Source organism: Charadrius vociferus, unplaced genomic scaffold, assembly GCF_000708025.1.
Source record: "Charadrius vociferus isolate BGI_N301 unplaced genomic scaffold, ASM70802v2 scaffold958, whole genome shotgun sequence".
NCBI lineage: Eukaryota > Metazoa > Chordata > Aves > Charadriiformes > Charadriidae > Charadrius > Charadrius vociferus.
The window spans coordinates 471,899-496,194 of record NW_009649741.1 but is presented as its reverse complement, the minus strand read 5'-3'; the positions used below and the strand labels follow the sequence as shown (position 1 = coordinate 496,194).

The 24,296-nt window shown below is 38.9% G+C and overlaps 1 protein-coding gene across 1 annotated transcript; it reads right to left on the bottom strand.

The window, feature by feature from the left end:
• Positions 1-721: 721 nt before the first annotated feature.
• Positions 722-24,296, bottom strand: BCAP29 (B-cell receptor-associated protein 29). The gene is made up of 7 exons (XM_009890857.1): positions 24,205-24,296; positions 19,514-19,614; positions 17,169-17,319; positions 12,456-12,591; positions 9,694-9,805; positions 2,459-2,559; positions 722-760 (listed from the first exon to the last, which is right to left on the bottom strand). The coding sequence occupies exons 1-7, from the start codon at positions 24,294-24,296 to the stop codon at positions 722-724; spliced, it is 732 nt and encodes a 243-aa protein (XP_009889159.1).

Below are 24,296 nucleotides of genomic sequence, written 5' to 3'. Positions count from 1 at the left end.
GAGTAAACAGATGTAAACTGTAAAAATACAGAATGTTAGTACCAACCAACCCCAAACTTTGGTTATGAAAACTGAAATAATCCAATCTATTAAAGAAAAATAAACCAGAGGCATGCAAAATATTGTTTGGTAAAATATGCTCGTCCATGTGGCTAAGTGAAGGTCACAAGCTAGTAAGATGGATTTAGAAATGCAGTTTTCCTTCTTTATTTTCCTTAGATTGATTGTCATTCAATTTTCCACTGAAGTGGAACAGCTGATGAAAAGCTTCCAGCCTTCTTCAACCCACTGGTAACCGAATTTTTGAAGACTCCAAACAGGTGTTACTCAGGAGGTTTAGGTAACTGTTTTTATGATATAGCATGATACACAACCTTGCTCAAATGCTACAAGCAAATGGTGCATGATCTGTTACCGTTCTGGAAAGCAAAAGCTCGGAGAACGGTCAAGTTGCTCCAGATGGAATTGAAAGATTTTCAAGTTTCTCCTGACAAGAGCAGTGACAAACTCCATGGTAAATCAAGTAAGCCACTTAACATTTCATTTGCGACACAGAATATTTTGGCAACCAAGATATACTAAAGGAATCTGAATAGTGACCCGCAGTGCATGTGCTTTTCGGAAAAATCAAGTTTTGTTTCAGATATGCATCAGGAGCCTGAACAGCATAAGGCTTTTCACATTGAAGCAACTGTACCGATGCCATCCATCTTAGATGCATCTACAGGTCTTTCTTGTCTTCTGCTTCATTTAAACTGGCCTGAAAAGAGACAGAATGAAAATAATTTTTTATGTTTGGTGAGATCAGAAACTGTTGACTCCAGATGGCACATTTTGCCCCCTTGCAGTCACACCTGGTTTGTTCACTATACACCCTTCAAAGTTGTAGTTCCATCAATACTACCCCCCACATAACACATGCGCTTCTGATCCTAGTACAGTTAGAGCCAGGCAGCCTACTTCTGCTCCCTGTTCACGTTACAGCTGAACTGTGCAGCAAACTCCACAGAAAATGTTTTCTGCTATCCATTGATTTATCCTTAGGAGCAGCATCTACTGTGTGCTCAGTACCTTCTGTTCTTTCCATTCAGAGGTAAACACAGAAAACTGTAGGGATGTGTGTTCTAGACCACAAGACTGTTAGAAATGCAGCAGGACTACTACGGCTCATTACACAGGGAAGCACAACAAAGATAGGACATGCATGGTGGTCTTAATTCAGAGATCAGTTGCGCAATCACTAGAAGAGTATAGGGTGAGGCTGTGAATCAGTAAGCAGTTTCACGGACTGCAGGAAGAAGATTATAACCAGCTCAAATTTGCCTTTTTTAAAATTTTATTAACACAGGACCAACAGCCAGCTCTTCTTGAAAAGCAGATCACTATAACTTTAACATCAATTACAAAAGGAAATGCCCTCAAGTTGCGCCAGGGTACACTTAAAATGGATATCAGGAAAAAGTTCTTCACAGAAAGGGTTGTCAAGCATTGGAACAGGCTGCCCAGGGAAGTGGTGGAATTGCCTTTTAAATACCCTGGAGGTATTTAAAAGACGGGTAGACGTGGTGCTTAGGGACATGGTTTAGAGGTGGTTTTGGCAGTGTTAGGCTGATGGTTGGACTTGATGATCTTAAAGGTCCCTTCCAACCTAGAGAAGTCTATGATTCCATGATTTATTTTCTCCCAAGACCATTACTTGTAAACAAGCTAACTTTCATTTTTATTGAATTTTGGTTGAATTCTGAGGCAGGCGTTAGGCACGGAACATACAAACACCTGTCAGACAACTTAAAGAACAAGCAGGGCTCCCAGTTCTACCAGAAATAATTCCTGTACTAGGTATTATAGCCATGTGCATATGCAAACCCAATCAAACTGCTAATTCAGCTTTTGCTTGCTATGTTTTTTTAAATTTTATTTTATTTTGTACTTCAGTTTGAATTTTTAGAGTAGCCTGTTTTTAGCCTAGGCTCTTTGTTGGTTTGTGTTTTGGGTTTTTTTTTTTTTGGCGTGTTCTTGCTTATCAACCATATTGCAACATTTATAATCCAGTATTGCAAAATCATGTTTAAAGAGCAAACAAAATAAAATTACTCTTATAAATGTTGTATATAGCACACACACTACTCCTATCATTTTCTTACAAGATTTCAGTTTGATCACCACATGCAAAACTATCTGAATCTTATTTCCCAAGTGACAGCAAAATTGAGTCTAACGATGACCTGAGTTTTGTTACCTGAAGTGTAAAGAAGAAAATGCTAGTAGCTTTGCTGTCCAGTCCTTAAAAAACAAAATTTTACTATTTTGATGAAGTTTAAGGAGTGCTGCCCATTGTAACTTTATGCTATATTAAAGATTTTGGTAAATTCTCTTGCATAATAAATATCCAACAAGAAGAATTTTGCTGCTACAATTTCAGAACATCATGCTCATATAGCAATCCACAACCACCTACCTGAAGCCATTCATATTCTTTCATCAGATGATCGTATTCTCTTTTAAGGCCTTCAGACTGCTTTTTAACTGCAGTCACTTCATTATTTGCCTTCTTGAGAGCTGTAAAATATCAGAATCAGTGTTTTAATCATTACTTGTATTCCTGCAGTTCCTTAGGGCCCTAGGTAGATATTAGGGTTCCACTGCACTACACAGTCCGTGCTCTAAAAAAGCTTAAATTTAAAACAGAGCATTACAGATGGACACAGGAAGAGATGTGCAGGACAGGGAGGAGAAAAGGAATGATTTGTGTTCAGGAACAGCAGCACAAGGAACAGGAAGGGGCTGTATGAAAGGTAAGGGCAAGACCAATAAATTGTTGACAGAAGTGACAAGTTAGTGATGGCTACTTTGTTCTGTCACATCGCAGAAGACAGTTCTAAAAAACCAAAACTTTACAACCCCAAACCCAAAACTGTCATCCCCCTTAAAACAAAGAGGGAACTCAAACACTGGGCAAGATTTTAGCAAAGCAACTGAGGCCATCTATAAAATGTGGGGGGGGGGAAAACAGAGAGATAACACATTATTACAGGAGCAAAGACACCCCCCCCCCACACACACTTTTCAGCCTGTTATATATTTTACCATGCATGAGTTAATTCATTAGAAGCATCACTTTAAGGATGAGAAGGCAGAAGTGATGGTGGTACAACTGTGAACAGGTTTTTAACATTAGAAAATGTAATTATTACTCTACTCACAATCTCAACAGCAATAAACTGAGAGCATGTCTATGCTGCAGTACAAAACAGCTCAGAGCTCCATAGGGGCTAATTTACAACGCAGAGCAAATCAGCATAAAGTTTCATAAAGCCATTAATCCTAAGCTGTTATGTTAGCATTCAAGTAAGGTCATTTAGACATTTTTATATTCCTCTGCCATAGGTATCTCAGTATCTTTATATTTCTCTGCTGTAGCAGCACAGGCATACCCTAAAATTTGACTTAATCATGCTAAAACAGAGAAATGTTATTAATGACCTATAAGGCTGCCTCACATAGCCATATTTAAAAAAAAATAATCTTGATGGTACAAATAAAACCAGAAACATTTTCAATTTTCCTCGTTCCAAAAGTGTGGATCTATCCTTTGACTGTGAGCTCCCTGAGGCAGACAGTTCTTTCTCAAAGACCGCCAAGACACTCAAGCATTGCAGCACTTCTGTAAAAGAAACGAGGAGCTAGATGTATTTTTTTTGTAAAGCACCTAGCTACAAGCACTCTGGTCTGAAACATGTTTCACTTTGGGAGCTAGTTCCTGAAACATCAGGACATGAGAGATTTGACCACTCTCCTAAATGCAAAAAGGAAGGCTCCCTCCCCCAGCATTTCTGCTATTTTTATAAATTAATTTGAGTGTAGAGATTGAAAATCATTCTCATTTTAAAAGTCTGCAAGTGGTTTTCCCAGTAATAGGACTTTTACCTAGCCTGAAATTCTGGTCTACTGAAGTTAATTATGTCTGTTGATTCCAGTATGGTCAAAAATTCATCCCATCTCTTTACATCCTTTCTTTCATTTCCATACTCTTACACAGATATCCTTCATCCTTTAATGCATTCTTGACAGCACCAATACAGTAAACACTTTCTAAAGGTTTTGATAGTTGGAATAACCATGATTTCCACACATCTGACAAGCCAAATCCCATTGCATTTTCTGCAGTCTTTCTGATTGATCTTGCTACTGTTTCTGATCTTGCTACTGTTTAAAATACTCAACAATAAAACTTGGCAATCACACTAAAATAAACTTGTGACAATTTGATAAGCTCCTGAATTCTAAGTTGTAGACATTTGCCTTTTCAAGAATCTGCTAATTAGAAAGCAAAATTTTGCTATTGTTTAAACATTCTTGTACAATTACTTATAGTAAAAAATAACAGTATCACATTTCTGAAGAACTTGTAACTCAGTGTTATTGATCTAATACTATTCATCTGTTTACAAGCAGCAGCACGGTATTTTAGTTGCAACTAAAAACTGCCGCATCTTTAAAACATGAACAAAATATCTGAGAGTATCTGCAAACCAAGAAAGCAAACAAACCGCTGCATTGTTTCAATGTTTTGACCAAAACAGATGTATGACAGGAATACCTCGCTTAACCCTAGAATAAGAAAAAGCAAAGAACAGATTGTCCTTTCCACCTGTGTTGGCTATGGACGAAAAAAACCCCAACCAAACCCAGACTCATTCCTGTTGGGGCCACACAACAAAAAGAAGCATCACATCTTTGACAACATGAATTACTCAGCATGCCAGTTTCTCTGGATGTCTTCTTGTCAAGCAACGGAGATTGTCTGTACATCACTGCTTAACTACTCTGCCACTGCATGAACACTGCAGTGCAGCCAAGTCGATCGTACAGGTATATTGTTTGTCATATGGATCGTATTATATGAACACTGATCCAGCAGAAAACAGAAAATCCTTTATGTGCACAATAGAGTCAGTTTTTATTTCTGGCTTCCATCTGGCCTGTTACTTTGCCTCATGGGAGACAGAACAGCTGAACTGGCAGCAAGCAAAACCCAATAGCTGATCGTTCCTACCAAGTAAATGCATGAGCAGGGAGGAGGTGAGAATGCTGCTTCTATGTTAATGCAACTAATGAGAGAAATAGTCAGTAAGTCCCAAAACTGGAATCCAGCCTCAGTACTGTGAGAGGTGGGCCATTCTTTTTCATTCCTTCCCCTTCCCTTCAAAGAAAAAATCAACAATATTCTTAGGCAGTATATCAACAGAAGACAAATATAGAAAACTTTATCCCTTTACACTTAATGTGAGTGGAGGTCCATGAACTAATGTAACGTGCAGTCTGGGTGAAGTAGAGACTTGTTCTTCTGTTACCACATTCTCTGTATCCTGTTCCAGGATAGTTTACTTCAGATTCCTCTAAAGTTAAAGCAGGATGAGGCATAAAATTGCTCTGAAGAGGTTACCACAGCCCAGTAGCTGTAGCATTTCTGTGATCTTCTCATTTCAACGAGGGTGGGGAACAGAACAGTAAAACAAAAGCAAACAGCAACAAAAGCAAGCAATGATTCTTTGGGCATTTCCCTGCACAACTACTAGTCCTGCTCTGACTAAATCACTTGACTTGCTACTAAGGAAACGATCTGGAACTTAAATTAGCATTGCTCACAATACAAGTCTAACCCCCAAATGATTTGGACTAGTTTAAGACTACGAAAGATCCCTCTCTTTTAAGACTCTTCAAGTTGAGAAAGAGCTATTCACAGAATTTGGGCACTGACGGGACACAAGATTTGCCAACAAATACGCTGCAAAGCTGGGAACACAACTCCAGTCAAGTAATTCTGGGGGCTTTTTTTTTGTTTATTTGTTTGTTTTTTTTAAACTGGAGTGTTTCAGTGGCGCTCAACACAAATATAGTTTTCATACATGGTACTAGCCTGCCTGGCAACACAAAGACCGAGCTGAACTCTCACTGGCAGCTACGGCTCTATGAAATGTATTCCCAATATCTGTCTTGTTTATATTTTTCTAACACCTAATAATCTTAGCGTTTAGGTGAGCATTGTACATGTGTACATGCATACTTTCTAGAATAGTCAACAATTAAAAGCTGTTTCAAAACCAGCCCTCCACATGAATTCTTGCTCTCGTACTCCTGTCTCCTCCAGCACTATGCAACCATGAAACAAAGCACTCTTGTGACACATTCTGTACACAAAACAAACCTCATTAAAGGATGCATGGAAATTTCATCAGAATTTCCTCCTGCCCCACCATATGCCTATGACAACAATATACAAATAGAGAGTATTTTTAGAAAAAGCTGAATAAAAGTTCAAAAGCACCTATATGATTTTGGTGAGTCAGTATGCACTTCACAAAGTGAAATCCTGATGGCAGAGACAAAGAAACAGTCTTCGGATTTTGTCTCAATGCAGCACTACAGACTCAGCTCAAAGATGCAATGAGGTCACAGCTCAATAACTGCACACAGGTGCTAGGGACTGCAATGCCTGTTATGCTACATCAGACGCAGGTAGAAGCTTTCTTTAAATGCATGTCATTTGCCATGTAATATTGTTAGAAGAGTGAGGGGTCAACAAGCTGGACAGGAGTCTGCCACCAGTGTGTTCTGCTGCAAGACTGGATCAATACTAGTTGTTGTGTATAAATTTCTGTTGTGTAAATGAAGCTGTAGCTTTTACCATACACTAGGACAGTGTTACGAAAAAAGGACCTGAGATAAAAGGCGAAATAGTACAGCATTGCAGAACTCTCCCTCCTGCCCAAAGGGTCCCAAAATAACAAATGGACATTTCACACATCAGCATTTCCACAGTGTGGGATCTGTGAGCGAGAAAAGAAAGTTAATGCATCAAGTCCCATTCCTGCCCCCAACCCAAGGACTGCTGTAAGGAGAGCTGCTTTATGAAACTTCTCTCAGACTCCGACCTCATGTCCAGTTGCAGATAGTTTGTTTTGTTGTAGCTTTTTGGATAATGTTCAAAACTATCAAAATGAAACAGTATCATAGCATCTCTTCTTTCCCCAGAAAATTCCTATAGGTCTGAGATGAGCAGCCACACTGAGAGCCTTAAGTATCTGAATCAACATTTTGTTCAAAATACGTCTAATGTGTAGCAGGAGAAACATTCTCACATCCGCACTGGGTGCTCCTAGGAGTATATATATTTATTTCAAGATATCAGTGAGATATTTTTCATAATATACAAGTGTATTAATAAAATACCATCCAGGAAGGTTTCTAAACACTCATGCTATTACATGTCCAGGTATGCTAAAAATGGATTTAGGCTCTGAAAGTGCTAGCCCCACTGCTGGGTGCCTATAAAACCCCCAGTATGCACGTCTGTAATAAAAGTAGTGAAGAGCTAGCCCCCTTTCCTTCACTCCCACAATAAAGCAAAAAAGGGCATCGAGGGGGATAGGAAAGTTAAGTCTGAGAAGAAAAGCAATTCAGCTGAAATCTTTGTCACTAATTTCCAACCTTTCCTCAGATTGTAGTAATTTCACTACTCAGACTCTTTATCTTTTATTTTCATTCTTCTTCCCCACTTGCCTTGAGCACAATAGGTGGCAATAGGATTTCACTTACAGTTAAGTGGACAAAAAAACCCCCAAAAAGTAGACTGTGTTTCCTATGAAAGGTAGAAAGCTAAAGAATTAGAGATGTCTGCTGAAAGTCTGCCATAATCACTGTCTACACTATATACACTACTAAATATACACTATATACACTACCAAATTTATTACTTTTACTGATACTACAGCTGAAAAACAAACAAACAAACAGAAAACCTCAAAAACCCAAACCAGTAAAGTTTACCTTTTTATACCTGTTTTGCCTTCTTTCATTATTAAGTGACAGCTCCCCACACTCTTCACTCCCTTCCCCCCGCAACAAAATACACCCAAAATTTCATGGATTGGAATTTGTGGACACAAAGGAAAGGTTACTTTAGTCATGTGAGCGCAGTGGCATGAAACAAATTGTTAAAAAGAGGTAAAACAAGCTTTTCTATCTCAACTGTGATACTGTGTAATGCATTGGTCACACTTAGCGAGCATGAAACTCAACATTCACCTGCTCAGTTGCAAAAATTTCAAAAGAAAACAGTAAAATGGATTCACGTTAAATCTAGAGACTCCACAGAAATCTGTGTCTACAGATGTGGCTATTATCAAATATTTTAAGCTTTCTGGCTATCAGTTTGCTCAAAATCACGTACAAGAAAACTTATAAAAAAATAAGATAGGCATACCTTAACACCATCTAGTTGATGATGGTAATTAATGTAACCATAGGGTTTTCTGTTTTGGCAATGAGGGGGATGGTATCAGGGGAAGGGCTGTAAATATTTTCCCATTCGTTTCTTAAAAAGATCCTCCCCCCCACTTTCCCCATAACAAAAGACTCCAGCATGCCTTAATTTAAACGTCTTTTGGATGGACAACAGCCCACAGAGAGAATGCAGCTGAAGCAGCATGTGGTAAATCTATTTATTCCTTAGCTTTCTCTAGCATTCCTCACTGAAAAGCTTACGCTATATTAGTGTTACATACCACCAGTTAGTTTAAATAAAACATATGCGTTCATTGATCCTGTCACTTCAAAGGCAGTTTAAGAAAACAGTTTCTTTAAGAAAACAGCAGGAGAGGGAAAACTCACAACCAAACCTGCCTGAGAATGTGAACTAATGAGACAGTCTATTTAGAGATTCTTATTGCTTCAAGCCCAGCTGAAAACAGCTGTTCTACAGTTCTTGTTCATCTTCCCAGTGGACAATGAAAAATGAGTAATGAAATATTTGTTGTTATTTACACAGCTTTGTAGCAGTGCCATGCAATATGAAAGCAGGGCTATGTTTTGATGACAACGTGCTATCTGGTACCACGAAAATCTGTACTTTGTTACAGTCTGAACATCTGATTAATGCTTACAAGGTCAAAGGCAGTGTTATCTTAAAAACACTAATTTCAGATGAGCAGGTGTTTGTAAACATCACACACGTTGACAGATCCCAGTAAGACAGAACCAAACAGGTAAAATCTGCTTCTATCTCAATTTGGGTTGCCAAGAAAGCAGTTTTGACAGCCTAAACCTTAAACACGGAAGCTGCTAACAAAAGTATTATGTTACAAATTGCAAGGCATGTTTCCTTGTAGACAAAAAAATTAAAAAAAAAAGCCAACGCCTCTGCTTCAGGAGATATGTAAATTTAGAATACTAGTCAAGGACTTGCCTGCTACGTGACCAAACCCCTACTTTTATAGAAAAAAAAACCTCAACCACATACTTCCCCATTTTATACAGGAAGATTGGCCAATGTGTATGACATGAAAGATCAATCTAATGCCTATAAGCAACCTGCAATTGATTCCATATCCTGGTCATGTCACTGATGAAGAGAAGTCAACCCCACTTCAAGATATCAGTTCAATTTATTAATAATTACAATTTAACTAAGGTGTTCAAATTACACCGGGCATATTTTCATAATGAAAACATTTACTAAAATATGGGGGTGGCAATGGCACATTTTTCCAGTTCCTAGTCAAATGCAAAGAAACCCCAAGCCAAGTGTCCCATAAACCAATGTAGTTAATGCTGTACCTAGAATAGATTTTTGACATCCAGTGTTGAAATAATCTTTTTCTTAATTGCAAAGAAGTCCTAACCAATACTTACCATCTGATGTCTTCTGTAGCTCTGCTTTCAAATGTTCAATTTCTTTCTTTAACTTTTCATCTGTTGCTTCTGCTGACTCTTTCTTTTTACTGCCTTCTTTTTCACTCAAGGCCTATTAAAAACCACAGTTGCTACAATTAATTTTGTTTTCATTAGTCTGACATTAATGACAAACAACCAGTGAATTGCATCCTTGCAAACTGACAGGTTTTATCAAGTGCCAACACAACACAGGCAGATTCTCATCCAAGAGGAGAGAGAGAAAGAGAGGAGAGAGAGAAAGAGAGCGAGGAGAGAGAGAAAGAGAGAGAGGAGAGAGAGAAAGAGAGAGAGGAGAGAGAGAAAGAGAGAGAGGAGAGAGAGAAAGAGAGAGAGGAAGAGAGGACGCACAACTTGCTCTAATAATTTATTCCGATTTAAATCGTGTGATACATCACAAATCTCTCCCTGTAGGTTTGCAGCTACTTCTTCAATCTTCAGAATACATCAATACCCAGATTAGATTTCCATTGAAATTCAAGAAAAAAATAGGAAAGGATTCAGGAAGAGTCCTGTAAGTACTAGACACAAGAGCACTGTACTCCCTGAACTCTGAAAATATTGGCACTACTAATGCACACTCTTATCATTAAGGCAATTGCTAGTGATGACTTAAAGTATCATATGTTAAGGATTAGACCCCTTAATTAGACCCTTTGCTCATATAGCCTCTATATCAAGCCAAGCATCATCTCTATTACAACAATGGCAAAAGAAGTCATAAATGCTTAATGGGAAAAAGAAAAATAGAACAACTGAGATGAACAGGTGATAGGTGAACTGGTGATATCGGAGCTTAATGGGCACAGGCCAGAGTAGAGGGGAAAAATTACTTTAGAAAGAACGAAAAGAATTGGTTATAAAGACTGGTAAACAGTCCAAAGAAAAGAGCTGAAGAAAAATTTCCAGAAGCAATTTAACCAAAGAGCAGAGATTGCATTTGACTGCTGGTAACTAAACCATAGCCAATTTGTCATTAAATTGGTCACAGATTGCCTCCTTTACTTTGAGCTCCCCTCACAAGTAGCTATTTCTGTAAACTTTTATCTTAAGTCCTGTGCTCCATGGAACCTCTGAACAGGAGACAGTGCAGACCTAGCACGCTAGAGTAAACTTAGAGCATTTATACTTACAGCCAGTGCCCTATATGCAATTGCTCTTGCCTCTTTCATATGACACAATGAAGCACGCTTGTAAATGAATACAAACGCAAGGGCCAAGTCACAGAGGAACCTAAGTCATTGTACCCCTATAAAAGTTAAACGAATTCTGAACACTTTGCATCTCCAGCACAATGGAGATCCAACCACAGCATGCTGGCTGTACTTGTGGCTACCACTGTTTTTGCAAACTATGCAATCAAACACACAAATAGAAACAGACAGGAATACAGTTTCCAGTTTCTGGCTATCACTTACAAGCAGCTAAAAGAATGTGTTGCTAAGAGAATGTGAAAGCAGAACAAAAAGAGGACTTTTGGCCAAATCCCAACAGGACAGAGAAAAAAAAAATAATTAAAAAATGTACCAGTAAGCAGTAATGAGACAAATTCCACTGTGGAGGTATCCCTCCCTCTGGATCATTTTGACAAAATACCAAACCTGAAAATTTTGGAATCATTTCATACTTGAGAAATACCTAACACACACTCTAGTGATCCTTGTTTTACAACACCTCTCAAACAACTGGATTTTTTTGCATCCCTGCTAGTACTTTTTGTCCAGAGTCTGTTCTCTTTGTCTGAAGATTTATTGCAGAAAAAAAATTACAGTGCTGGTAACCATAGACACCTCTCCAGACAAACTGGAAGGAAACCTGTACACACCTGCAGTGAATTTTGTTTTGACAACGTGCCAGACTGAAGAATGCTGTAAAAGCGTTCATACCCTGGATGCCTGCACTCTAGCTTATGGTTCAATCTCTTCCAACGGTTCAGTCCAATGTATATATGACTTCCAACAGAAGTCAAACTAACCAATTACGAGAAAATACTTCACACGTTTACCTTTATTACGTTTGCTGATAGTGTATCCCTTCCTGCATACAACTGTATATTGAACCACAACAGCCAAATGATAGCTTAATTTTCTCCATTCTTCTCATAAAAATAACATATCTTTGGTTCATTGGTGGTTCTTTTAAGTAAGAAATTTTTGGCAATATCCTCATTAATACTATGGCAGTGCCTTACTGAGAAAGGAAGGTATTAGGATATCGGCTGATGCAAGAATACAAAATACAGTAAATACAAAAGACCAATTTTACAAGTTAGAAAAGACATTTCAGGACTGGAGCAAATCCTATTTAGAAGAAACAGCCAGCACAAGAACAACTATATTGTAAGCTCTTCCATACTGAATTGCTATAGCCCTGACTTAAACAGCCAACTGTTCAGGATAAAAAGAACAAAATTAGTGTCTCCCTCTACTCTGCTATGATTAAATTCAAAGAGATATTTTAAGAATATATTACTACTGTGATGAAATTTGTACTGAAAAGACAGAACTTCATTTATTTTGATTACTTTAGTTTCCTTTATTAATAAAGTGCTACTGAAATTTGTATTCAGTATTCTGAATTACATATCATAAGAACATTGTTCTTCCTTTTTCCACCAGAAGAAAAAAAAATGGATTAACATTATTCAGTAGCAAATCATCCCCAGAGTATTTTGTACTAATTACTTGCTGTATAAGAAAATAACTAAGAAGGTTCAAAGATACCTCCTGCAGCCTTTCATTCTCGGCCATGTATTTTCTGGCTGCTTCAGTAGCATCATTTACTTGCGTTTCCAGAGCTGCATGAGATGTCATCCCTTTTGCCAACTGAGTAAGAAGGGTAACAGTACGTCTCAATACACTGGTGAAGAAACACAGTAAACAGAACAGTAATTCACAGCACAAATTTAAAAAAAACAAACACAACAACAACAACAAAAAACCCCAAAACCAAATAACAAACAAATACCAAACAAAACAACCCTTTTTCTCTCTCTCTGCATTATATGTGAAAACAAAACCAGGAGAGGATTGTTTAAGAACCTGAAGGGAAACATCCAGGCTCACTGATGACAAATAGTAAAATAAGAGATGGCAAAGATTTTCACCCATCAAAAAAATTTATTTTTACCTTATGCAGAACTTCCCTCCTCCCAAAAACCCACAGCCATTAAGAGATCAGAGACTTGCTTGCTTCAAAGCTGAAATACTCTCACATGACTTAGTGTTTTAAATAGGATGGAACTCTGAATACAAGACCCAAGCAACATGTTATGGTAATGAGTACAATCCAAAAAAACCCCAACTCAACACAAATTTATAGAAGGCCTTATAAGACTAAAATTAGCAACGTGAGCACATTAATCTTCCAAGTACCCTGTCAACACTGTATAAATCCAAACATGCATGAATGTCAGCATTCATGTGGCACCTCAAATCTAAGCTTTGCAAATACCTCCCTTGATCTGACCTAGCGATTGCGTCTTTGCATTGCTACTTCCACTATTCATCTTGGAGCCTTTCAAAGCATCATGTTGCTGAATCAAGGAAAGGCCAAAGCAACACTGAATTAAATTAATTCCTGTAATATAACTATGCAGCTGCTCTTCAAAAGAAATTTGAAAATCCAAGTAATTGGCTTTTTCATAACTGAAAGTGTATTAATAGACCTTCTGGCTTTCAAGATAAGCCCTCCCCCCTACTTTTTCATTGAAAGCTCATTTTCTTACTTTTTTTCGTTTTAAAGAACTTAAGGTCCCCATGTCACTACTTTTCCAAGGGTTGGAATGTTTTACTATTGCTTATTAATTTATAGATGTAGCAGTCAGGAGTCAGTAAAACATCATTAGCAAAACAGAATCACAGAATTGGAAAATCATGTAGGTGGAAAGGGGCTTCCAGAGATCATCCTGTCCAAGCTCCTGCCCAAAGCAGGGACAGGTTGAGCAGGCTGGTCAAAGGTTTGTCCAGCTGAGTTCACACCATCTCAAATGATGGAGATTCCACTGTCTTTCAGTGTCCTTTTTCTGGTGTTTCACTGCTCTTGATAGTAGAAAAAGTACTTTTTACCACAAGTCAGAATTTCCCAGGTTCCTGGCCTGTTGCCTCTTGTCATTCCTGTGTAGATCCACTGAGAAGAGTTGGCCCCATCTTATCTACATCCTACCACTAAATAGCTGTAGAAAGCAATAGAATCTCCCCTTCAGTGCCTCTTTTTCCAGCTGATGCCAAGCTCCCTTATCCTCTCCAAACCTTCTCAGTACCCTGCTGCAGTACTCCAGTATTTTGGGGAGTCAAAGAGGGACACAGTCCTGCAGTTGCAGTACCTTATGTGCCAGATAGAGGGGAATAACCACTTTTCTTGACCTGCTGACTACACCCTTGCTATTACAGCTCAATACATGATTGGCTGCCTACCAGCACCCCCAGGTCCTTTTCTGCAAACTAGCTTTCTACCCAGTCAGCCAGTCCCCAGCCTGGATGCTGGATGTGGTTATCGTATAATACGATGGACTTTGCATTTGCCTTTATTGAACTTAATGAGATTTCTGGCAACACATTTCTGCAACCTGTCTAGCTCTCTCTGAATAGCAGCCCTGCCTGCCAAGATATCAACCACTCTGATTGGTACTGTCTGCAAACTTGCTTAGAGCAAATTCAATCCCACCATCCAAGCTGTTAATAAGGACATTAAACAGTACTGACCCCAGCACCAATCCCTCAGGGGCACTAGTTGGAATTTGTGTTACTATCCTCCTTTGAGCCCAAAGGCCCAGGGAATTTTCCACCCACTTTTTTCTCCACTTCTCCAGCCCATATCCCTCCACAGGTAGGCTATCAGGATACCAGAAGCGTCTATGTCAAAGGCCTTGCTAAAGGCGCACAACATCCACTGCTCTGCCCTTTATCCCCACAGCCAGTCCTCTCATTGCAGAGGACAACAGGAATGATCAGGCACGATCTCTCCTCTGTGCTGGCTGTTCCAAGTCATCATATCCTTCATGTCCCTGGAAATGGCTTTGAGTAAGATTTGCTCCATAGGCTCTCCAGGGACTGAGGTGAGGCTAATTAGTCTCTAGTTCTCTACATCCTGCTTTTTTATCTTCTTGAAGATGGGTGCAATGTTTGCCTTTTTGCAGTCACCAGGATCCTCCCCTGATCACCATGATCTTTCAAAGATGACAGAGCATGGCCTTGCAATGACATTGGTTAACTCTATCTGCGTGCAAGGATGCATCCCATCCTACGATGTCATGGACTTGTATATGCCCAATCTTCTTAAGTACTCCCTAGCTGTCTCTTTTGCTACTGTGGGTAATGTTATGTTCCCCACTGACTCTTCTAGAAGGCTCTGAGAATTTGGAGGCCAAACAGCAGACCTTACCAGTAAGAAACAATGTAATGTAAGGTTGGTAATGAGACACTCAATGTGTCATTCTTTTCCATATCCTTTGTCATTTGATCTTCTGTCCCACTGAGCAGTGGGGCCATGTTTTCTTTACGTTTCCTTTTGTTTTCAGCCCTTCTCGTTCCTCTCTGATTCAGCATGGGGTAACACAAGGCCAGACAAGCTTTGGCAGGCTCTCCACATCTCCCAAGACATCAATTCAGATTAGCAAATGTGTGCCTCTGTCCTACCTGGGGGACAGTCTCTGGTAACTATGACCCTCCACTTTTTTGTGCAGACAGTTGGTGGGTGAATGCTCAGCTGGCCCCAATACTGCCACTGATAGGAGGTCATTTTCCTCACCTGTACCCAGTGTTCTGCTATTGCTGAACAACAGATGGAGAAGAGCTTTTGGGGCGTTATCAAAAGTTACAAGCTTCCAGACTCCTCCATCTTCAGAATCTTCATCTACCACGCTTCTGGAATTCTCCTATTGGCTGATGTGCTAAAATGCATCAAAACTGACCTAAAGAATGAACCAGGGGCATCCAACATGTGGCCTTAACTTGTTTGGATGATGGTAGTAGCAGTGTAGGATACAGCAACCCAATGAACATTTTTTTCCCCGTTCCCTGACAGACATTATGCCTTGTTTAATGGATAAGCAAAATAGCTCTACTAAGAAAAGTCCTTTGATCTAGCCACTACTGTAGGAGTATTTATTTGTTTTAGATCTTGGTGAAAGGCCAGTAGGTCAAAAAGAGGCATTAAGCAAAGTCTTCAAGAACATAACTTTTATCCACAATAAAATCTATTAGGGCCACCTGACAAGTTTTCTTCCTTGAAAGCCAAGTGTGAGTAGGATCCTGGGAGACCAGCTTCTAACCCTAGTGTAGGACACAATCCAGCTATTCCTCTCCTGGAGCAGAGATCACAAACATATTTGTGCATATTTACTTAACCTTTCTGAAGAAAGACAAAGAACACGATGCATTCCTATCACTATTGTGCAAGGCTATAGCCACTTTTGTTCTTTCCCAAAGTTTACCTGCCCAAGTTTTGTCCTAATTTATCCTTGACATTTATGTACACTGCTCCTCAATGATCAGCTAAAATGGCTATACATCACTCCAAGAGGAAGAAGTTTGTCAGAAGGCTCTGTGATTCCAGGCATTTCCTTGTTCTGTGTTCCTCTTGCATATCTAGGCAATGTCAAGCAGCTCACCGAAGGAATTCAAAACAGGGCCAGCATTCTTTGCCCAGTGTCACCATAAAAATGTACAAACAGAAAACTGTCTGCCCAATAGGTCTGTTTCCATTCATTCACGTTATCTGTGTCCAATTAATTCATGCACTCCTTGCCCAACTGAGATCTGCAGGTTGTTGTGGCTACTGTGAAGATTCACAGGTAGTCTCAGCTGCTACTGCTGGGCAGTACAGAACTGTCCTTTCCATTACCCTGTGTATTAGCTGTATTTAAACATCCTGCAAGGGATACCACACTTCAGATCATAGTAGGCCAGTTTCCACAAAGCGCTTGATCTGAAATGATACCTGAAACTTCCCTCGGAAGCCGGAACATTATCCTACAGTTCCTAACTTCAAGCTTTAGATGAAGCGGTTCAAGCCAGACTCAAGCTTTGCTTCTTAACACATCAGGATGCAATATCTTTTTGCAACATATTGAGATTATTTTAACAGTACTTTGGTTTGTTCATTCCAGTCATCCGTGTTCAAAACAAACAAAACATAGGGCATAAGTTTAAGGAAGGAAATGAGTAATCCCTGAAGAAACTTCTCCTGCAAAAGACATGTTTTCTCAAACATTCAAAATGTTTCTTTCCATGTGTTGCTGACATATCTTTCCAATCTTCAAACATTTGTAAGATATTATTTTTGCTCAGCTTTCTTGCCACATAGCCAATCTGCTCACATTTAATTCTTTAACTCTTGAAATTGGCCTTCTGATTTTTTTTTATAGTTGCATTATTTTGTGTGATAGTTCCTGTAAGAAACACACTATGTAGAAATTAGAAAACTGTTATACTTACAGCCAAAGAAATAAGGAAAAACCTGAGATATAGAGATTTCTTTGCGATCGGAAGAGTTTCATCTGAATATGATCAAAGGCATTGGTATTGACATTTGCAGCTTTTTCAGTCACATGAACGGCTGAGTACTTCCTAACTTCTCTAATAGCATCTGCAAACAAAAACAGTTTGTTCTTATTCACATCTGTGGGTATGCACGTATGATAAACCAGACATAGTACTAGAAATATGTATTTGGACTTTCTGCTCAGTAAATAGGCATAGGACAAATAGTGACATCACTTACATTATCCATACATTTTAAAGATAGGTCTTGATAACTCACTGAAGCGATATAACATATTTCCAGAGATATGCTAAACCATTGCCCAAAACATGCTTGAACAGTCATTTCCAACCCTTGCACACAGCCACCAGTGATCAGGCTAAAGCAACACATTCTACAAGTACCAGAGACCCTACAGACAGTGTCAAAATGTCACTACTGGCAACTGAATTAAAATCCAGCCACTGGACAAACGGTGAGAAAACAGAAACAGAAGGGAAAAAGAAGAGATGTCTTCTGCAGTATTTGCTTCACATGGAATTTGTCAGATAAGCATGCATATTAGTAATGACAAATATCTACTTTATGCTTGAATCAGAGAGGGAAAAATTATTTCTATAATACCCATCAAAACAGGAATACTGTAGTAACACAGTGTTGAATGTAAACAGAGCAGGTAAGCTACACCTCAGCTTTCTTTCATCTGCCTTTCATCCCATCCACCTTTCAGCTTCCTTTCATCCATCATATACTCCTGATAGTGCTGCAGAAGGGCCAATACACTACCAACGTTTTTCAAAGGACAAAATAATTAGGACTTATGTCTATATAAAAACAAAAGCTAACCCAGTTAAGAGTTCATCTTACAATCTGTAAACTTAAGGTCATCATAGATATTTAAGGTCAATAGAGTACCTAAAATCTCCTCCTGCATATCAACAAAAATACACATTTCACGACACATCATCAGTTCTTGCAGAATATTTTGGCCATGTGTTATTAAATTGCTGCTGCATTTCTCTAAGCAGAAAAAAATAAACTCTGAAGACAGTAACAATAACCAACTCATGACAGTAACATCCCTTATGACTGTCTCTTTTAGGTCCATAACTTATTTAGAAAGAAAAAAAAAAGAAAATATTTGAAGTGAAACTTCAAACAATGCAAGGAAGACTAAGACCAAACAAAAGTCCATATCCCTGTGCTATGGGAAGATTCTAGTCCTGTAGCAACCCATCATCTTATGCTATGGGGCAAGAATCTCACCACTGCTTTACTTTAGCCCAAATCTATCTTTCTGCAAAATCAATGACAATAACCAACTCAAAAGCAAACTTTGCTCAAAGTTTTTGACAGGAGTTCAAGAAGAGTAAATAAAATCCAACAGTTCTCAATCTTAAGCCATTTACTTAAGCCAATCTACTTCTAAGGATAATACTAAAGACCATCTAAAATAATAATAATAAAAAATAATCTTTATTTACATTTCCAGTACTTTTTTTTTTGTATCAGGAATATAGTATCGCGGTCTAGTCTGACTTGTTACATATGCAGTGCATCTGTATCTTTCTCTCAGCAAACAATAAAACCAAGCATTTTTTCTTTGTATTTAAAGTAGTTTGAAATTAAATAGCATTTTCATTGTAAGATGCTGGAAATACTTCTCTCCAATCCATGGAAGAGAACTACTTCTGTCACTGAAACACAGGAGAACGGTTTCCATCACTGAAATACTGGAGATGCTTACCACACAAAGCAGTCAGGACAGACATTAAATTAACTCAGTCAGGCAATAGGGTCGTCATTCAAGCTCCAGTTTCACAAAAGCTTTATTCCTACTTGACAGACTTTAGAATCTACTCATACCAAATATAGCCAACAGCTGTTATGTATCTGTGCTGAGCAAAAGTACCCAAATAGCCTGGTGCTTTGACATATTCTTCTGGTCTTCTATTTCAACAGCAACCAAGAGAAAGAGTGCCACCTACTGCATATTGAGCAGCTCAGCCAAATTCTGGTATCAAACATTTCAAGTTCATTTACTTGTGTGAGAAAGTGAAACCAAGCAGTCGCCTAGACCAAGCTCTGTTTTTCCTCCTCATTCACTACTATATTACTATTGTATTTGGATTCCCAACATGGATGCGGTATAAGCCCTCTCCTCTTCCATTCTATTGCAGAACTTTTAAACAAATTAGCTGATTTACATTAGGCTTGAATCCTTTCAATTAATCTACTGCCATGAATTTCACATACCACATTTTTCCCCCCATTTGCTAAGAAATTATTTAACACTTACCAAGAAACAAGACGATCAGTAAAACTATTATTGTAAGGAACATCTTGTTCCAAAAAACTGCCATTTTGCTCCACAGAGGAATCATAAAAATCTTCTGCCATCTGTAAAATAGCATTGTGTTATTCAAAAATAATTAAACACCAAAAGACCAGCATAATAACCTCACAGAAGAGAGCCTTGTTATTGATATGAGACTTATGCAAGGTCTCTAAACAGCTGCTTTAATTGCAGTATAATTTAGGTATATGTAACTTTTCCAATAATCCAACTTGCTTGTCTCTGTTTTGTTTCTTGTCAATACAGGCAATACAGTTGGTTCAACTTGAAAACTTCTTGTATGATAGCAGAAGTTTTATTTTAGCTTTTGTTTGGCTAGCATTACTCTGTGTTTGGTCCGGACTACAATAAACTCAGGGATGGGGTAAAGACTGTATGTTGAGAGATATTATTTGTTTATCTTAAATAAGGAAGTTTTAATTAGAATAAATTACTTAGGGTTATAACATGGTGTGATTTACGCTGGTTGAGTAGCTTTACTTGCCACGACTAGCTAGATTTGCTAAAGCCTTTAGGCCTCAATAGAGTTAATTTTCTTAGTAATTTTCTTAGCATCTGCTACAGTGCTGTGTTTGGTCTTTTAGTATGAGGAAAATGTCAATAACACACTGATGTTTTGGTAGTGTTTTTCCCTAAGTCTGGGACTTTTCAGTTCCCCACATTCTGCCAGCGAGCGCAGGTGCACAAGCAGCATAAACCAGAAGATAAGGAGGCTACAACTGTCAGCAGAGACTGCAAATCAACAAGAAAACAGCAGTCAACAGCCTGCCTGCCTGGACACAGAAGAAGAATCCAATAAGGTGTTAGAAGATAACACTTATGGTGTAACTTCACCAAAGAAGTTACTTTGGTTAGAAGACCAAAAATCACCATTGGACTAAATGACACGTAAACAGCACGTGTATAGATCACAAGGGTATAATTGCCCAGGGATTTCTTTGTTCAACGTTCCTCTCCAGAGGCACCCAGCCTGGGCTGCTGCTGCTGCTGTACCCTTCAATTAAATTATTTATTTTTACAAAACCTGATGCCCGAGACTCTGCTGTGGGAAACCTAGGGTCAAGCTTAAAGAAGGAAGAAATGTGCCTAAGAGTAAGCGTATGCGTGTGTGTGAGGAGTCGAAAGGGGCACCTGTCGGCTCGCTGGAGTTGCCCACTGCAAAGGGATCCTGGCCCGAGCAGTGGACTCGCGTGGTGTGTGTGCAACTCTTTCAATGCTGTGTGAATGCTCAAGCAGCAGCTTCTCCTTTAATATGTAACATCCGTTCCATCATTTTTATTTCTACCCACTTATACTCCTTGTTGCCAAATAAAATAAAAACCCTCCACCAACTAAGATTGTCTCTATGCTCCATCTTCAGAAGGCTTATCTTTTACACTGATGAATCTGCATAAAGTACAAGGATTGTTATTACATTCTAACTTGCAAATGACAATAAAAGGACAAGTCTCATGCTTATATTTTGTCAAGTGTTAAAACCTCTTTCAAAAGCATAAATTTGCTGGCTAAGGAAGCAACTTCCGAGGCCCAATGGTGGTGAAGACTATCATTTCTTTTTTTTTTTTTAAGCAATCAGTTGCCTATTTGATATTACTGCATCAAGGGCTCTGCAAGAACTGCAATTGTACTTGCAGTACAAATGAACATCTGATGTGCTCAAATGAACTGAAATCCACAAGACACAACAACAGAGCAGTTACCTGTCCTTTGCTGCAGGTTAGGATCAGTGCTACTGCAAAAATGAAGTAATACCTAGTTACGCCATTAAGGATGTAACACAGGCATACTGTCCTGGTTGCGGCAGGGATGGGGTTAATTTCCCCAAGGAGCCGGCAGGGGGCAGGTATTCCATCCCACGTGAGCCATGCCCGGGCTATAAGAGAAGCTAGCCAGGGAGGGGAAGCAGTTGCTACTCTAGGGTGGGCTGTGGCAGTCTGGCTGTGGTTGGTGCACTGCGGTACTGTAATCGCCTCTTTATATCCTTTTATCAGTGTTATTGCTTTGTTTGGTGTTTTTTTTTTTTTTCCTATCTTCCTTTTCCCTTTTGCTGTTCTGTTAAATTGTACTATTTCAACCCAGGAGTTTACCTTTTTCTGTTGATTTTTCCCATGGCTGTGGGAGTGGAGCGAGTGGCTGCGTGGTTCTTTGTTGCTAGCTGAGGCCAAACCACAACATATACTTATCACCATCTGATTCTAACAGGTACAATTTCCAACTTTTATGAAGAGTATTTACATTTTCCAGAAACTGTTAAAATTTGTCCTTCAACAAAGTAGTTTCCAAACTACTATGAACCTAATTTAAATTAGACTGTAGCATCATCTCTAATGGTTCCTTCTGGTTCTGCACCAGCAAGAATTAAAATATTTTAGCATTGTACCTGCACAAACCTCATTTAAATCGTTTAGTATAATCTGAGTTCTTTATAGCAGATAACCATAATCTGTTATCAACCAAAAAGCTTATTTTAATTAAACCAAACAACTCAAACGAAGCTAACTTGCTAACTCTTTAAACATGTGATTCTCCAAGTTTCATATTGATAGCCACTTAAGTGATTCTTTGAAGTTGGTCTTTGACTTTAGACCAACTATACTGCCAAGTTATATTCACGCTAAAAAAGATCTCTTTACTGCAAAGTCTTCCTACGTTATATTTGCATGCTTATTCTCCCTCAACAAGTATCAACGTTCCCATTTATTAATGCTGCATTTCCTTTTGGTGACTGAAGTCACATACATATGATCCTTCCAAATTGTAACACAGACCACCACTATAGATATACCGCGCTTGGCAGTCCAGATCTGTCTTTTTTGCATACTTCCATTTTTACCTTGTCAATTTACTTATTCCCTGGGACCTTAAGAGCTTGTTAGCAGATTTGAAAAGGAGTTAATTACCCAAAAAATGTGCAGGCACAAAAGATGCTATCTGTTAGAAGACTGAGAAGCGAGTAGATCAAAACTTTAAAGAACAGCAGTTTCATGTCCGTCTTTCATCGCGCATGCTTTACCTCCCTGACAGAACCAGCTCCCAGGCCACCAAGATGCGCAAGGCAGAACTGCTGCCCTCCAGTACTGTCACAGCAGCTAAATCTAATCTTTAACCCCATAAGATTCCTGTGACAGTTTTGTTAATGTGATAACTGAACATGTCACATAAAGGATAAAGCTATTTCACTCTTTTAGAAACCACTGTTCAAAGAAATAGCTGAATGCTACAAACTAAGAGCAAAAATGCATCCTTTGTACACAATTAAAAGCACTGTGTTAAATGTTTGAATACATTTTGGTAATACTGCAGGTTATGAATTTGTTTTTCAGCCACAAAGACTGGATTCAAGCCCTATTAATGTTGTAAGTGAAACCTATTTCAATACTCCCATGTACCATGCATGTGTCATCAGCCTGCAGAAATTCTGGCAGCTAGTTTCCTCACATAAGCCATTAATAATCTGATGATTACAACTCCCATAATAATTCTTCCTTCTTACATATATTTGCACTTTTGATTAGAAAACAACAGAAAATGCAAAACCTCAATAATCTGTGTTGAAATGCTGGACTCTTCACAAGCCAGCTTATAAAAATCAGAAGTTAAATTAATTTTAGAACAGTTTCAACTTCTGAAGTTGAGAAGACATGACTAATCATTGTGAAGGACCCAGCCATTTTCAACACTCTCCCATGGGTTTAAGTAGTTAAATACACACTCTCCACACTGCAGCGTTTTCTGTTTTAGATTTTGTTCCTTAAGTAAAAGCTGCATTCTTCATCCTAAATATATCTAAAGATACAGAAAACAAACATGTAACAGTTTTTACACAAGACTGAGACAGCCTCTTGTAGAGAAGCTAGCTTTCTTTGCTTCCTATAAAGAAAAAATAACATTGTTTCCTGTAAGGCTCTTCAGATTCAATAATCTTAGGACAACCTGTAAGCCAGGCCTCTGCATACAATAAGAGTAATGAACACATATTTTTTTTTCTTTCTCTAAGGGCATTTATTTTACAGGAATAAATTATTTTTTTCTTAATGTTTGTGTCCTGTTCCAGAAGTATTGTTATTTTGTTAATCTATATATAAGTTTAGAGAGGCCTTTATTTCAGTTTTCTCAACCTTTTGCATCAGGCTGAAGTCCACATTTTTTTTAAATGAACGATCACAAATTTCCCTGACACATCCTCTATGCGGCTAGCGACCGATGTAAAGCTGCTCCTCACAAACTTGACAAACAACTCCTGAAAAGGCCGTACGGTCCTCTCGTTTCTAACTGAGCACACAGCAGGGGAAGCCAGACGCCCTCCTGTACTCTGGCTACTCCCCAAAAACCCCCCAGAGAAGACCGGGAGACGACATCCCACCTGCTGAAGCAAAGCAATTGGGGCTCGTCCTGGGAACCCCGACTGCTGCTCGCATGAATCAGCAGTGTGTGTAAAGCAAACGTAAAGCTCCTTAAAAGAGGCTTATGATTCTTGAAACTCCTGACGCTTAAGTCCCGAACAATATTCCTTCAGCCTAGTTCGCTGCTAGTTTAAGATGCAGCACTGCTCGGTGCATAACAACAAAAACGTAAAATAAACCCAAACCGGTGAGAAGGCCGAGCCGGGGCTGCCCAGCAGACTGAAGTCGTACCTCAGCGGAGAAATAAACGGCAGGCAGAGCACAAGGATCACTCCTATTTCACCATACAGAAAGGTGGCGACCGCCGTCCACTGGAAAGTCAT

What these genes read in the sequence shown, in the direction of transcription:
- BCAP29 (XM_009890857.1), bottom strand. Translation starts at nt 24,296, where the DNA reads ATGACTTTCCAGTGGACGGCGGTCGCCACCTTTCTGTATGGTGAAATA. An exon ending in CCGTTTATTTCTCCGCTGAG is followed by an intron (nt 19,615 to 24,204) that starts GTACGACTTCAG and finishes GCTATTTTACAG; the next exon opens with ATGGCAGAAGATTTTTATGA. An exon ending in AAGAATATGAATGGCTTCAG is followed by an intron (nt 761 to 2,458) that starts GTAGGTGGTTGT and finishes GTCTCTTTTCAG; the next exon opens with GCCAGTTTAAATGAAGCAGA.